The sequence below is a fragment of the Neomonachus schauinslandi genome, chromosome 3, assembly GCF_002201575.2.
Source record: "Neomonachus schauinslandi chromosome 3, ASM220157v2, whole genome shotgun sequence".
Taxonomy (NCBI): Eukaryota; Metazoa; Chordata; class Mammalia; order Carnivora; family Phocidae; genus Neomonachus; species Neomonachus schauinslandi.
Genome location: NC_058405.1, coordinates 12,207,107 through 12,223,605, shown reverse-complemented (window position 1 = coordinate 12,223,605; position 16,499 = coordinate 12,207,107). Strand labels below are relative to the sequence as shown.

At 43.5% G+C, this 16,499-nt stretch overlaps 1 protein-coding gene across 4 annotated transcripts in view; it reads right to left on the bottom strand.

Moving 5' to 3' along the window:
* DOCK9 (dedicator of cytokinesis 9) overlaps positions 1–16,499 on the bottom strand; it is a 214,996-nt gene that overhangs the window by 159,781 nt on the left and 38,716 nt on the right. For 2 of the 4 annotated variants that reach the window (XM_044913526.1, XM_044913527.1), the window contains exon 2: positions 7,664–7,756. The exons of the other annotated variants lie outside the window; for them this stretch is intronic. In XM_044913526.1, coding sequence (XP_044769461.1) covers positions 7,664–7,756 — 93 coding nt within the window. The remainder of the gene's footprint in view (positions 1–7,663; positions 7,757–16,499) is intronic. 4 annotated transcript variants of the gene reach the window in all.

The following is a 16,499-nucleotide window of genomic DNA, read 5'->3' as shown; positions in this document are numbered from 1 at the left end:
AGGGGGAGTGGGAGAGGGAGAAGCAGGCTTCCTGCCGAGCCGGGAGCCCGATGTGGGACTCGAACCCAGGACCCTGGGATCATGACCTAAGCTGAAGGCAGTCGCTTAACCAACTGAGCCACCCAGGCGCCCTGGCCTTGGTTTTAAAGCCATCAACACACTTAAGTTTAATCCTTCCTGGGGTGACACAGCTAAAAGAGCCAAGTTCTTGATTTTCTATGGTCAAAAGCAAGATTTTGGGCCCAGAATTACCCAAATCAACCAATGGTCATGGATGGAGCTGCTCCTAGGCCATCGGAACCACCATGTTTTGAAAACCTGAGAATTCACTGGTTTGTATTTTAAATATTCAAAGATGTTGTGTTTCCCTAAGCATCACGGGGACTCGGTCAGCTCCTGAGTCTGTAACATTCAGAACTTGCACAGGGCCTGATTATGCTGCTTTTATAGTAAGTGAAAACTGCAACTCAACCTATAGATACAACTTCTTTAGCTTTTGGTCCTCATTTGGAGGTTAAATGTCCTTATTTACGAACATTTGTTTCTCAGGTTATTGTGAAATCTGACAGGGAGAGGATCATGGTACTTTCAGTTTATAAAAGTCTACAAGAATGGTTCTCAAAGTGGGGTCCTAGTAACAGGCAGCAGCATCACCGGAGAAGCTGATACAAAAGTAAACTGAATCAGAAACTCTACAGGTAGGACCGGGGATCTGCGCTTGCACAAGCTCCCCCAGGGATTTCGATGTCTCAGGAACTGGGCTGGAATTTGTAAATTAGAGAGGGACAAGGAACATGCCCAGTGCTGAGCTTCTTAACCTCTCTGGGGTTACAGACCCCTCTAAGAACCTGGGCCCACTCTCCCCAAAAATGTGTATACATATTCCTTTCTAAAATTTTATACACAGTTCTGGAGGAGGGCTGTCACTCCTTGGAGACTAGCCATGGAACTGAGCTGAGGACATTCTGGACAGTGGAAGAGGATGGCTCGGAAACATTTAATTCAATATGGCGAAAGGTGCTGGTGGAAGTTAAATGCAGAGCTAAGGGAGGAGGCTGAGCCAAGTGCCACCCACGGGCTGGGACATTTCCTCACCTCACCACAGAAATGCCTCAAGGTGCTGAAGGAAGAGTGGGAACTCTTCAAGTGCGCAAAGTTCTGAACTCCCTAACCAACATGCAGCCCTCCTATGGAGGCAGCTGTGTCTCTAACCCCAGGACCAGGACAGAAGCAATGTGGCTCCGCTTCTGACACAAGCCTGCTCCTGTCACTCGCTCACACCTCTGCACCTGTCACAAGCCTACAGCCCTGCAGGCTGCTGACAAATGTCCTATTTTAGCAGAATCCTTCCTCTAAAAAACAACTCTCCCACAGGTAAATAAGCCAAAGGAGTGAAAGCAGAGTTGCTCTAGCCCCAGGACACAGTACTTAGCCCTGTACTAGAGGCGCACCTCCCTCAACCCATTAGAGATAGTCTTTCCCTTCTCTGACAGGGACACCCCCTGCCACACCCGCTTAGTAGCAGTCCTAGAGTGCAGTTCATTCAGCTGTGGGTTGAAACGACCTGTGCACAGCTTACCTCCTTGACTATTAGTGCCTTGGGACAGGGCTGGGTCTCCTTTCTGCCCACCCCCACCCCACCCCCAGCATCTAGCCCAGGGCCCAGAGACATAGTGACTGTGCACAAAGCTTGGTGTCCTTCACTTGCATCGACCCCTGCCCAGGCCCCATGTCTGTGTAGAGTTCAGTTGCTGCTTGGCATCTTGGCTTCTTAGGAAGATCCGAAGTGACCATGGCCACTGTGTCAGTCCACCCAATGTCATGACTCATGTCACATGAAGTGCAACATCAGGGGCCATGTTGCAATACAGATGTATCTCAAGGGGTTTGGCCCCAGAACTACTTGGGGGATATTTGAAGTTAATTATTGCACAATCTGAGAATGCCCCAAAATTATTCAGCTCATATATGAAAGAAACCTAATAGAGGTCTTTTTCAATCCTAAAAATTTATGTGATGCTACCAAACATTATAAAACTAGAGGACACTCTCCTAAACTATGGTTAACAAAATACAGATGTTGACTAATGCTACAGGAAAGATTAAATGATCTATCCTTGCATTACAGAGTCATCAAATCAAACCATGATCATATGAAGAGGTAATAATAGTATGAAACCAAAAAATGTAGGGAAGAAAATATTACTGAGGTGTATCAAGAGATTTATTCATAAAAATGTTGTTCTCCTGTATTTCTGATGTTTACGGTTTGAGTTAGCTTTTTTAAAATTTGGAATTTGTTGTGATTTCTTTTCAAATTCTAAATAAAGTATTAACTTCCATGCCTCCCTTTGTATTTATAATTTTGAATTATCTTTTTAGACAAGGCCCCCCACGTTCTCAGCTTCATCACTCACAAAACCTGGATCTGCTCTGGTGGGGCCAGAGATACCCCAGAGATGTGGATCAACTCGAAGGCGGTACGGTACAGTAGTTAAGAAAGCTGAGCTGCACAGTTGTATGGGGCTGTTACCAGGCTCCGTCGAGTGCATGCATGTAAAATGCCTGATAGAGCCTGGAAAACGGTAAGCACATGATAATAATAGCTGTTGTTATTACTATTACAAGCATTACTATTATTAAATGTGTTGCTTGCATGACAGTGATTTTTTTTTTTTTGGTGGGGGAGGGGAGTGGTGAACGTCACACATACATTCAATTTTACCAATCTGTTTACAAAAACTTGCCTGTACTCTCCAAGAACATATAAAATAAAACAGACAACAATGGTAGGGGCATGCACAAAGAAGGGAACACAAAAGGCCAAACAGAGGAAACTGTATACTAACAGAGATGACACTGGAATTCAGGGACTGAGCCCAAAATAAATATAAATAGATGCTTACATTAAAAACTGAAGAGAGTATTGATGAAGTTTGTGTCAGGCAGGACAGAGAAGAATAACAGTTGGGGGGGTCAGGGTGTATACAGAAGCCCTTCAGACCCACTCCCCTAGGGCACGGCCACGAGAGCAGCAGGACTCAAAATTCTAGAGGAGGCGAGAGTGAGCCCCATTCTGCGCTGCTCACAGCTGGTTATGTGGGGTGAGAGTGGAGGCAGACTCTACTGGAGAGTTTGGGAGGCCCAGCGCCCACAGACATTTTCATAACAATGATTCAAAACCTTGGCTTCCTTGCCAGAGATCCACAGGCAAGGCCTGAAGCCAGGGCCATGTGATCAGGACAGCGGGAAGAAGGAGCTGCATCTTAAGGGACAACATGGGTACAGGTTAGCCCCTGATATCACGGCCCCACCAGTCCCCATCCACTGGTCGAAGCAGGGGCGGCACGGTGAACCCCGGTGATCCTGTGGCTGTCACAGGTGCCAAAAGGCATGATCCACAGTGCCCTCCCCATTAACCTCCCTTTGAGGTTCTCCAACCTCACTCCTTCCTCCACCACTTGTTGCTGTGGGTCTGGCTGCCCAACATCCATGCAAATTGAAATTCCAGATCCACAGGCAAAGAGAAGCTAGGGAATCCTCTCTGTGCCGGGAAAATGAGATTCCTCTGGAATCCAGCATAGCTGGAGAGCATAGGCCCACAGGTGAGTTCAGTTCTGGCCAGTCACGTATGAAGCCTCAAAAACCACGGGAAGAGCTCGGCAGAAAGGCTTACTGATTTCATTGCTTTTCTCTCTGACAGGATAGCTTCCTGTGAACTTTCTAGTCATTTCTGGACTTTGTGTCTCTGGTAATTAAATGTTAACACAAGCTCAAATCCTGAATACCACTTCTTGAAATAGCAAACTGAGGAAACAGCAACTCTTGGAGCATTCTATTTTAAGAGACGAGAAATTTATTGTTTCTGCTTATAAAGAATTTAAAACTTCCTTGATTTTTCTGCATGACTATAAAAGCTACTTGATCGGCTGAGATAAAAATTCTTCATGGAACTTAGTCCATTTTCAAAATGGTGTACTTCCTGAAGTTGCCAACAGGACCCCAGCACTGTCGCTGGGGAGGGGACAATGCAGCTTGCAACAAGAAGGAAGGGTCCTCTGAAGCCAGAGTTTAATCAGGGTGGCCCAATGAGCCACGGCTCTCACTGCATACTCCCACCCGGAATTTAAGCGGTTAAATCTGGAGGGCGAATCCTCATTTTCCTAGAATTAGGGTGGGCACAGGAAATCAGCAGCTGCCTCCCCTCCTCGCATGCCAATGTTGTTAGGAGCTATGTGTTCCTTCTCGCCACAGACTTTTACTGAGCCTGTCCATATGCATTGTGATGCCAGGATAACAAGGACACAGCCCCCACTCTAGAAAGCTCACAGTCCAGAGGGGAGACAGACAGACGTGTGAACGATGAGAGCAGAATGACTGACAGCAGTGGGAACCTAGAAGTGGCATCTGACCCCGCCTAGAATGAACCTGCTCCCCCCCGGTGAGATTACAAGCTCCACCGAAGCAAAGATTTCCATTTTATCTACTGCTCCCTCAGCACCTAGAACAAGGCTTGGCATAATGTAGGCATCCGATGAATACGTGTTGGATGAGGGATGAAACCTGACAGTGTGGGGCACTTCAGAGCCAAGTCTAAGAGAGGAACGTGTCAGTCAGGATGCAGGGGGGAATGGGGATTCCTTGCAGAGAAAATGGAGACACCAAGGAACATGTTCCCGGATGGGAACCAGACTTTGTGGGGCTGACATTTACATATCTGGAAGGGGAAGGGGTTAAAAAAAAATACAAAATTTTGAATATAAAGTTAAAGTTGCTGGAGGCCCTCCCAGGGCCCTGGAAGGAATCCTGAAACTAAAGAAAGAATCCTTAGCTTCTGGATAAATCCTCCTCTCAGCACTGTGAGTTCCGGAAGCAGCGAACAGTTCAGGATAGCTGGGGCAGAGCTGCGTAAAGGGGATGGGGTGCCAGGAGGCCAAGGGCTTAGGAAACCAGTCTCTAGGGGTGCTACAGTATCTCTGGAAATCCAGCGTGAGCGAGAAAACAACATTTATGAGAACTCCTTTCTGAAAGGGTACTCTATGTGGCTGCCAGGAGCACGTGAATAAGCTACCCGAGGTGAGCAATGGGGCTCTGCAATGGGCATGCTGGAGAAACAAAGAATGCTTAACTGTAGGACCCTGCTTTCTCTGGACAGGTGGGCCACGCTGGAGTTGGGAGAGGAACGGCTCAATAGGCTCAATAGTCCCTGCCCCGTCTCTGCCCTAGGCAACCCTCAGTCTCTCATAATGAATCACTTAGCACTACTCAAAAATAATGATGTACTATACAGTGGCTAACTGAACAGAATAATAAATAAATAAATAGGAAAAAAGTAAAAAAATAAAATAATAAAATAAAATAGTAAACAACTGGGGAGCCGGGGTGGCTCAGTTGGTTGAATGTCTGACTCCTGAACTCAGCTTAGGTCTTGATCTTGGGGCTGTGAGTTCAAACCCCAAGTTGGGCTCCGTGCTGGGCACAGAGCCTACAAACAAACAAACAATACATAAATAAACAGTAAACGATTTGAATGGCATCTGTTTGAGGAGGTACGAGGAGGTACCAATGACTGGCTGGCCTGGGGTGCCCGCGGGTTTCTGAGCCGCCCCTGGACTACAGCCTGCACTGGAAGAGGAGGCTAGAGCGGCGAGTGTGCCGCACCGTGACGGCCCTGAGGAAGCAAAGTGGTGCAGGAAGAAGGGGGCTGAGCAGTACAGAACTAGGTCCTGTGCCATTCTCACCCGGGAAAGCAACCTCCCACTGCCTCGTCATAGACGTGCTCTTCTTCCCTCGACCCAGGACATTAAAACTTAGGAGATCAAAATATGATCACATCCCCTTCAGTAGTACATGTTCTTCTCCAGGGTGTTCATCAGTGTGTGCGGGAACAATGGCCTCAGCAGCTGTTGAGAAGCATGCTTGTTTAAAAGGAGCAGGAGGTCCGGTAACATTAGAACTACGATCTGCAAACATCGGAAGCTGAGATTATCTGGTCTAGCCCTCTCGTTTTACCGATAGGAAAACCCGGGAGTGTGGGATTTACGTGACTGTCCCCGGGCCTGGGGGGTGTTGCCGGCAAGCCTGGGCCTGGATCCCAGGTCTCCTGACCCCCTGCTCTATGCTCTTCCCCTCTACATTTTGATTTTTGCACTTTCAATAACGGTGTGCACAAGCACGTGATACAAAAAACTGGAGGAAAAAGAGGACCGTATCTAACCTTGGACTGCAAAGCAAGCTCAAACCTGAGCATTCCCATATGGTTAATTAACTGGCGAATGTTTAGAAGAATGCATAGCGGACACCAAAGTCTCAGACATCTAAATAGATTTCTCACACTGAAGTGTGGTGCTATCCTCAGAGCAGGCTAAAAGAATGACACACTTGTGAATACAGTTCTTTACATTATAAACACTGATAAGATGTTGAATTCCCTTTTTATACAGCACTAGGAAAAAGCACTCAAATGAGAGGACTTCTCACTAAATGAAGATTTTATTTCATTAGGCATGTCAGCATTAGCAAAACTTGGACATTCAACATCAGTTTGATGGAAGGAAAAGAGTCTGGGTTTTGTATTTGTCAGTTTTATAAATAACTGTGGTTTTCCAAAAATTATTATCCCATTACTAAAATAAACAGAATTAAAGACTGTGAAAACTATCAAATCAATAGCATCCAGAAAATGGTGTAAGAGACATGAAATGATGCAAAGTGAGGTAATAAAGATAATACTAATTAACAAAAACCCACAGAGCTGCTTGCATTTAGTCAGCTGTGCTAAAAAGGGAGTGCAGAGAATGTTAATGAGAGAAGCCCAGACAGGGATGTAGGGGACTCCTCCACGCCCTGTGCCCAGCAGGCACACAAGAAAAGAGCTGAGTGGCATGGGGATCTCGTCCTTGCAAAGATCTAAAGGTCTTCTCTTGACATGGGGTATGGGATAAGAGGGCAAAGGAGGGTATACAGAGGACAGAGATAGAGAGAACAGACCGAGAGCCTGGGGGGCAGGCTCAGCATGTGCCTCTCACTTACACATCCATCCCAGCTTCCAATTCTGCCTGCCATTTTTGCACAAGTATAAAGCAATAATGAAAGCAAAAAAGAAAAAGATGCACCATGGTAACTGTATAAATAATTCTACCTTAAATCTGTACTGTTGTTGACTGATCCTTTTCCAGCCAACAATTTTTCTTTCCAGAATTTTTCTTGAAAGTCTTAATTCTTCCTATGTCAATAAAAGCTATTTTTGGAACTCTGAAATGAAGAGGTCGAGTAATTAAGCTAAAAGGCTCTAAAAGGCCCAATATAGTCAGATTTCAAAACAGCTTTAAGCTACTTATTTGAAGATGGAAGCAGGGATGGGAGCAGGGGAGGGAATATTCATAATACATATTTGGTTCTCAGAAGAGTTTCTGCATACCTCATCACCAGAAAGGCTGTTCGGGGACCAGCTAAAGGCAGCTGTGAGGAGTCAGGATTAAAATCCTGGTCCCAAAAACATTTACCATTGTTGAAGGCAGTGACAGGCAGATGGGAGTTCATTATACCAGTCCAAGGGTTCTCAAGGTGCAGTCCCAGACCAGCAGCTTCAGCATCATCTGGAACTCATTAGAAATGCAAATTCATCCCAGACCTACTGAATCAGATATTTTGGGGATGGAGCCTAGTAATCTGGGTTTTTAACAAAGCCAGGTGATTCTGATGCTCAACCAAGTCTGAGAAACCCTCTACTAGTTTACTTTTGTGTATGTTCGAGAATTTCATATTTAAAAAGTATTTTCAGGAAATCCTAGCTCCAACTGCTTATTGGCTCTGTGGCCTTGGGGAAAGTTACATCTCCATATCTACATCAGAAAATGGGAAAAGTAACAAGTTCTCTATCATCATCACACGGTTATTGAAAAGTTTCGACATACAGTGCCTATTCGGCGCAGGAATGAAATGGTGGTCATGGGGATCATACAAAGTTATGTCATCTGGACACAAGAAAACTTTAGAGCCTACAACATACACATGCCTTTGCTGGATCAGACACACATTATCTCACGAAACCTCCCCCCAAATCTGTATGTATCATCAGCATTTCACAGATGAGGAAATTGAAGCTCAGAGGGGCTACATAAATTAGTGAAGGTCACACAGATGGTGACCATTGGATCTCCTGGCTCCAAGCCCAGGACCCTTCCCCCCTTTGTTCACCTAAGTCTGCAATAAGCACGATGGAACGTCAAAGTTCTAGAACAGGAAATGCCTCCCCAATGTCTCCACTTCCCTTTGTTTGACAACTGCATAGCACCACTCCACACTCTGATGCTTCAGCCACCATATCTCCAGGGAGGACAGAAGTCTGAGGCTTTCTGCCCAATTCTGGGCATTGAACTGCCCCCGGTTCCATGATCTCACCGAGGGAGAGATAAAAGGCAGAGAGTCTTTTCATGAAAAATACTTGTTTTCAGTCTCAAGAATATTAAAAATCATACCCCAAAATACTAAATCTTCCTGAAGAGCCAGGTTTGAATGCTGGGATATATATTAATGTCATTAGGTAGTATTTAATATACTTTACCAATAAACAGTTTAAGGATCGTCTTTATGAGTAAAGTCCAACTTTACACTTAGATCATGCATTTTTCCTCCACAGTGTCACAAATACAGTACCCCATCCAATGACTCACCCCCCAAACAACAACTTTCTGGTTTGAGGTGTATAAGCGACAGAATACATAAGTCTACAGATCTGCACTGTTCAATACAGTAGCCACCAGCCACGTGTGGCTATTCTGAATTCAGAAATGCTACAGGCATAAAATTCCAAAGATTTAGCAGGAATAAAAGAATATACAATGCCTTGATATTTCTATAAGGATTAAATGCTGAAATAATATTTTGGCAATAATGGGTTAAAATTACATTATAAAAATTAATTACACCTATTTCTTTTTATTTTAATTTGGCTACCAAAAATTTTTAAATTACGTATATAGCTCATGCTGTATTTCTATTAAACAGTACTATTATAGACTGTATGAAACTTTAACATACAGGTAATTTTTTAAACTTCAAGGCAAAATAAAGGACAAACCACTTCCTGAAACCATTACTTGGGGGGAAAAGACAGATTTTGGAAAAAATACCATCCCACATTAGAGACAAAACAGGTCTAGTCTTGGTCAAGTAAAGGAGACAACCTGCATTGTTCAGTGTTGCTAACAGGCCCCACCTTGCCCATCTTTCCTATCTTTCTCCCCCAGGAAGAGGTATCTTCCTTGCCCTACACCTTACGGGTCTCCATTACCTTTTCCACATATAGTCATGGGATGCTGGTATTAAGGTCACACAGTGATTTTTTCCAAATGTACTACAACCATAGAAGGTGAATGGCTGACAAGAAGTGGTAGAGGTAACAAAAAGGTACTGGGTAAGAGGAAGAGAGAAAAGGGTTTTGACTTTGTTCACCTAAGTCTGCACTTCTGTACTCAAGTAAGTACTCACATAAAATGCTGCTTAGCATTTTAGATCAAAAATAACAGAAACACAGCAAAGTTTCAGGGTACAATACCCACATCCTATTTAGTCAAGTAGCTTCCTCTAGGTGCACCCCTTTTTACTTTTGGCCATTCAACTCATTTGGATATCGGTTGGCTAAACCTTTGAGGGGGGAGCGGAAAGGCTGAGGAAGAATCCACAGACCCAGGCTCTCCTGGAGGGCCCTTTCTGCAGCCCATTCTTTGCCAATACATTCCTCAAAGAGTGACCAGGACCATGCCAAAAAGAACAAAAGAGGTGGCGGGTAGGGGGGAGCACCGATGTTATGTCAGAGATGGAATACAAAGAAAACAAAACCACTCACGGTTCCCACTGGGGCATAAGGCCACCCCCACCCCCCCACCCCCGCATTAGTGACGGAAGCTGGAATATAAGCCTTAGCTACAAGATAGTAGAGCTGTGTAATAACTGACTGTGCTAGAATAACGATGCCATGATGGGCCACAGGAGCATACGGCCTGTGGGAAAATGTGGGCAGAGGGTTTCAAAGGGCTTCTTGGAGGAGCTCGCATGTGAGCTGGGACTTGAAGGGCAGACAGAAATGGTCTGGCAGTGAAGCGTGCCAGGCACAGGAAGAGCTGTGCCAGGTAGGAAAGCGCCCTCAGTCAAACAATACGGGGCCCGGTCGGGATGCATTTGGGAAGGTGTGGGAGATGAGGCCAGCAAGCCACTTCAGGGCTGGCCTCCAAGGATCAGCTAAGCCATGCTTTGCCTTCTCTGCAAAGCGAAGTTATAAAAGGACTTTATCTGTGTTTGGGAACGAGCAGTCTGGCAGCATGCTGGAGCACAGCTCAGAGCAAGGGAAGATTCACTGTGGTAAGCTGACCGGGGCAGTCTAGATAACCTTTGGAGATGAGCTGTCTAGAGGGCAGTCACTACCACTATCTCCATCTGATAGAAACGCAATCTTGGCTTGGAAATGTCAAGTAGGTTTAAAAGACACAGAACCCAGGTCTCATGACTGAGTATAGGGCTCCTTGCATCACTCACTCCTGCTTCTCCCTTGGTAGTGACAACTCTCCATAGCAAGGAGATCCCAGAACAGAACTATGGCCTGGCTCCTCTCCGAGAACTTGGCCAAACCCTCAGAGATCCACTGGTAGGTGGTACATACTCTTGTCTGGAAAGTGAGTATTAAAACTTCTAAAGCCTCAAAATGTTACTCTAAGAGAAACTTAGAACTAGCTATATCACATTACAGGGATATTTCAAACTTCTGGAAGGTTGAGGATAAACTATAATTTCCAAGCCTTCTTGGTTCTAAAATTATACTCAGAGTGATATGTCATCTGTAGGCTTGTCAGGCCTTTGTGAATCTCCTGCATAGTTCTCCCTGCTAACTCCAAATTCTGCTGCCACTTTTATTTATTTCCAGGCTGGCCAACCCATTTCACTCACCTTACTCATTACATTGGGTGGCAATCCAATATCCCCTATTTTGTAGCTCCTACAACTCAAAACCCAAAAGATTGTGAATAAACTAAACATAGAACCTGAAACTAAAACTCCAGGGTCTTGACCTGACTCCATCACAAGTTATTCTGGGATCAAAGCTAATAACCCTGAACCATGGAATTTTAGCCCCAGAAGAGAACTTAGAGATTATTTACTACATGCTTCTCATTTTACAAGTGAGAAAACTACTGAAGCCAGGGCTGGGGCAGGGGAGGGGAGGGAAGGGTGATGATCAGCAGGGATTGCAAGGCAGATCTGGGACCAAAAATATGTCTCCGGTCTCCAAAGGGATTTCTGTTAGACCGCCCAGGCCACCTGCTACCTGTGGCGTAGTTCGGGGGCCTCTTACTTCACCACTACCTGTCTAAGAGCACGTAGAGCAAATAGCAGCCTCCTCTAAACACAACAGGGACCACTGTGCCCAAGTTAGTGGTTAGGGAATAAGCATTTCAGGGTTATCCTGGATCATGCTGTAAATTCATTAAAAAATAAATCTAGGGAAGAAAATAAGATGTCTCCAGACTCTGAGATATTCCATCAACCCATACTCCTATATAACCTCCTGGAAAGATGATAAAATGTGACACCCAAAGTAAGAAAGACTCCCAGCACCAATGAATCCTCTTTTGTTTGTATTTCCAACTCCTTCAGGCAAAGCCATCCCTCTTTCTATGCTACTCAACCGCTGCTGTTCTATTACTTATAAGTTGGTCTTTCTCTAAAAATTTCTAAATTTTTAAAGGGCAAGGAGTTTTTCAACCTTTCTTTTTCATCTTTATAATACTAATGCTAAGTCCAAGCAAATATGTTCATATTTGTTCATGAACTGTATGTTAAGTGTCCAGGTATGGGTTTTGGAAAATCTGACTGGAAGCCAAAAATCCCTGGCTCTGCCACATACTAAAGATGTAACTTTTACCAAGTTACCTAACCTCTCTGTACTGTGTCCTCATTTGTAAAAAGGGAAACAATAATAACACTTGCCTCCTAGAACTGTGAGAATTGAAATAATCTAACAGGCTTAAGACAGTGTCTGGCACAGAGCGAGGCACTATATAAATATTTTTGTTATTACTCCAAAAAACGAAAGAAAGCAATTGGCATTACATTGTCAAAAAAAAAAACAAACAAACAGTGATCAGCCCTTCTGCCTCCCTGTTGATCAACGAGAGGAGAAAGCAGCACACTTGAGCTGGGTGGGTTTTCATGTTCTATAGAAGCAAGAATCCCAGAAAGTGGCTCTGGGTTGTAACGGGTAGTGACACGGTTGTGGAAGTCCCTTCTCTGGGACAGTTTTCCATGCCTGCAAGGTTAGTCAATTCACCCCAACTTATCTAAGCATGCACTCCCCAAAGATTCCTTCCACTGACAGCACCACAAAAATGTGTGCACCTTTGGGGGACTCATTCATGCAAACTGTTCATATGGACGGTCAGGGGCCCTTGTGCCTTCTGTAAAGCAGGACTGGGCCTGCTTTGGACGCTAAAAATTCGAGAACATGTCCTTGCTGGAACTGATGATGATTTAAGTGTTGTCTGCCTAAGTGGAAGAGAATGGATGAGATTAGCACTCACTGTGCCTAATAAATACCATGTGAGAGACCCTCATTAGCCAGACCTAGCGGCTTGAGGAGAGGAAGGGTGTTAGTAAGTGTAAGTCTGGCAAATCTCAGTGCTTATAAATGTGGGTTGAATGAAAAAACAAACAATCAAGGGGGAAAACCAACAAGCATAATGAAGGCTTATGGCCCTGAATAAGTAAACTTTCCTGGTTTTATCACCTGGGAATATTTCACTACAGAAAGCTTACAAGAACTTTCCTTCACCACTCAGTATTTTAAAAACAAAATGAAAAAAAAAAAACTACTTATTAAATATCACCAATGTAATTAATATCATTAATTATTTCTAAAGGTATCTATAGGGATGCCGGAAAACCTGCAGGACCAAAGGGCTTTATAAGCATAATTTAATTAACTCAATCACAGTCATCTAAAGTTTTATAGGATATACACAACCACATGATCATTGCCCATAACCTTATACTTCAGGGTTTGTGTCTTAATTCACTTCTTTGTCTATTTCTAGAGCAAACAGAACTTCAGGGAGAGAAAAGGGTTTCCCAGGCAGTGCTGCTACTTGTCCCACCAGAAGCCGGGTCTCCCACCATCACTATTTTGCCACAGGTGCTACCTCTCATGGGCCTTTAGCTAATCATGTGTTCATTCAAAATATCAAAATCAGAACTCAGACTCAGTTTTTACCACTTGAAAATCCCACAAAAATAGCAAGGAGAAAAGGTGTCTCAAAAAAGAAACTTTTCAGGGTGCCCGGGTGGCTCGGGGGTTAAGTGTCCAACTCTTGATTTGGGCAGAGGTCATGATCTCAGGGTCATGAGATCAAGCCCCTGCCTCTGGCTAATGATCAGCCCGGAGTCTGCTTGAGATTCTCTCTCCCGTTCGCCTGCCCCTGCTCACACTCACTGGCACACGTGTTCACTCTCTCTCTCAAATAAAATAAATCTTTAAAAAGAAACCTTTCAAAAAATACCTAAGGAGTATATTCTAACACATTAAAATTCAGCTCTTCTTTATCTTCACATCTTTCAACCTTCCAAATTCCCCAAATCAGACCTGTACTACAGTCCTCGGATGCCTCTTGAAAATAACCCAATGAAAGGGCAACACAAAGGACATCTACCCCAGCCATTTCTGACTCTGAGGCCATACCTTGTTCCTCTAAATTGCTGAGAAATAACAATTAGAATAAATTATTTCCAGGAATTTAGAGTTTGGGAGGCAAAAATAGGTATTCAAATGTAAGCAGGGTAACTAACCTGTAGACATCAACAATATCCTGATTGTTCCCCTGTTAGTCATTCACAGCCCACAAAGTCATTTTTCAATGGGGTTGGCAGTGAGCCTGGCTGGGCATGGAGAAGTTTCGCCATGCACGGCCTCCCCTGCTTACTGTCAAAATGAGGGGTCAAGACCCACCTATGAAGGTGCCTGTAAGTTGAACTCTGCAGCCTCTGAAACTTCAGAATGTCCATACACAGACTTCTCTAAGAAACATTGGCTTTACCTAGCACTGAACAAGCAGCTGCTGCTCAGGGAGACCTTAACCGTTGTCCTGGCAGGGGAGAAAGAAACATGACTGCCAAAGAGGAGCATCAAGAAGAGACTTCTGGGCTCCTGGGTGGCTCAGTCGGTTAAGCGGCTGCCTTCGGCTCAGGTCATGATCCCAGGGTCCTGGGATCGAGTCCCACATGGGGCTCCCTGCTCTGCAGGGAGCCTGCTTCTCCCTCTCCCTCTGCCTACTTGTGTTCTCTCTCTATCTCTCTGTCAAATAAATAAAATCTTTAAAAAAAAAAAATTAAAAAAAAAGAAGAGACTTCTGATCAAAATTTTAGAGAACAAATACTGACTTGCATTAAGTGCTTTAAGATATATTTATAGTTACTAGTAAGTGCACTGTTAGTCATCCACAGCCCACAAAGTCATTTCTCGATGACCATACATTGTACTAATTGCAAAGAACTGGAAACAAATTAAATAACCATCAAATTACAATACTGCTATAAAATTGAATACCATACAGCCATTAAGAATAATGACATAAATCTAGCTATGATGACAAAGAAAGATGTTTTTGATATGTTCTGGGAGAAAATTAATGCAGAAATCTATAGTATAGTACATTTGCCAAACACACACACCACAGTAAGTTATATTTTTATATGCACAGGAGAAAGTTTGAAAGTATATACTATACACCAGGGGCACTTGGCTGGCTCAGTCAGAAGAGCATGCAACGCTTGAACTCAGGGCTGTGAGTTCAAGCCCCAGGTTGGGTATAGAGATTACTTTAAAAAAAATAAAAACGAAACAAAAAAGAAAGTGTATACACCAAATAACTAATTTTGGACACTTTCGGACTACAGGTAAGGGCACTTTATTTTTCCCTATTTCTACACTATATTTATTACATGCATTCATTACTTTTATGCTTTCTAAACTATGTAACATTTCCCCCGAGGACTGATTGTGTACATAACTAAAATCAGCAAAACTTGATTTTAAAATGTTACCTCTTGAATAAAGTAAGTTACTTACATTTAAATGTTACAAATGTACTCTCACCAAGTACCTGAGCTGCTGACAATAATAAGGAACAGCACTATAACAAATAGATCTCATGACTGTGCTGGCATACTTTTTAAAAATCATCTTGGAAAAAAGGCTGTATTCCAAGCAGTTTATTGAATTCTCATTTGCCGTGAGCAGTGACAATCACAAGTAAGAATATCTGCCCTGGACAGAGGCCCTGCTGAAATATCCTTGCTTCTCTTATCCATTATTAGTTCTTTTTTATCCTGCTTCCCCCAGTGGAAGAAGAGAAACACTATCAGATAAGAAAAAGCTTCTCAGTGTGTCACTGCTGCCTTCACCTTTCTCTCACATGTGTCCCTGCAGATGCTCGGAGCCAAGCTCTCCATGCCACCAGCAGCTTCTGGACCCACGAGGTGCAGCTGCAGCCGGCACAGCCTCATCCAGGACAGTGGAAAAAGAACTCCCTGTGGACCTGCCTGGGGTGAGACCGACTGAAACAAATAACTGGGACATGAGCTGCTGATGTTTTGAGCAGTAGAAAGAGAAGGAAGTTTTTGTTATTTTTTTTAAGTAATCTCTATGCCCAGCGTGGGGCTCGAATTATGACCCCGAGATCAAGAGTCACATGCTCTACAGACTGAGCAACCAGGTGCCCCGAGAAGGAAATATTTTAAAAGTCACTTGTGTGATTTAAAAAAAAAAAAAAAAATCACACAGCATCTTTCTATAATGTATTTAAGCCTCTGGATAAATATTTTTACACATCTGGAGAAACACTGACAAAAGACTTTTAAGAATATTCACAAGGGAACCCAAACCACACAACTTCCTCCAAGAAATCCTAAGTTACATCAGCTAGGAGCTTTAACCAGTTAAATCTACACAGCATGGAAGGGGCTCAAGCTACTCAGGAAAAATGAACTATTGTGCTAGCAGAAAGGAATCCAAGATAATGAATAACATCTCTACACAATATACCAGGGGGAAGAAAACTAAATCACTCAGATGAAAATCTGCAGTGAAAAAAACCATCATATTTACAGACTTTCTCAGTTCACAGTTAGCAATATCATTTTAAAGGCAAAACAATGTAAGGCAGTCTCACGTGTTATGGAGGAAAACAATTTAATCCAAATCCAATCCATTATAGGGAAGTTTAAGTTCAGAGTATTAAAGATACTAATTGAAAATTACATTAGTTAACCAAACACTTTATAACAGCAACTGAACCTCTATGCTTAAAAAAAAAAAAAGTCACTATATAAAATCATTAAGTACTAGTTTAACAATCCCTTTAACAGATCATTTGAAAGGCTCAATTGTCTCCTCTGCAGTGCATGTTCGTGGTTTTTTGCAGTTTGCTTAAAAAATTATGTGCCTTTATTGT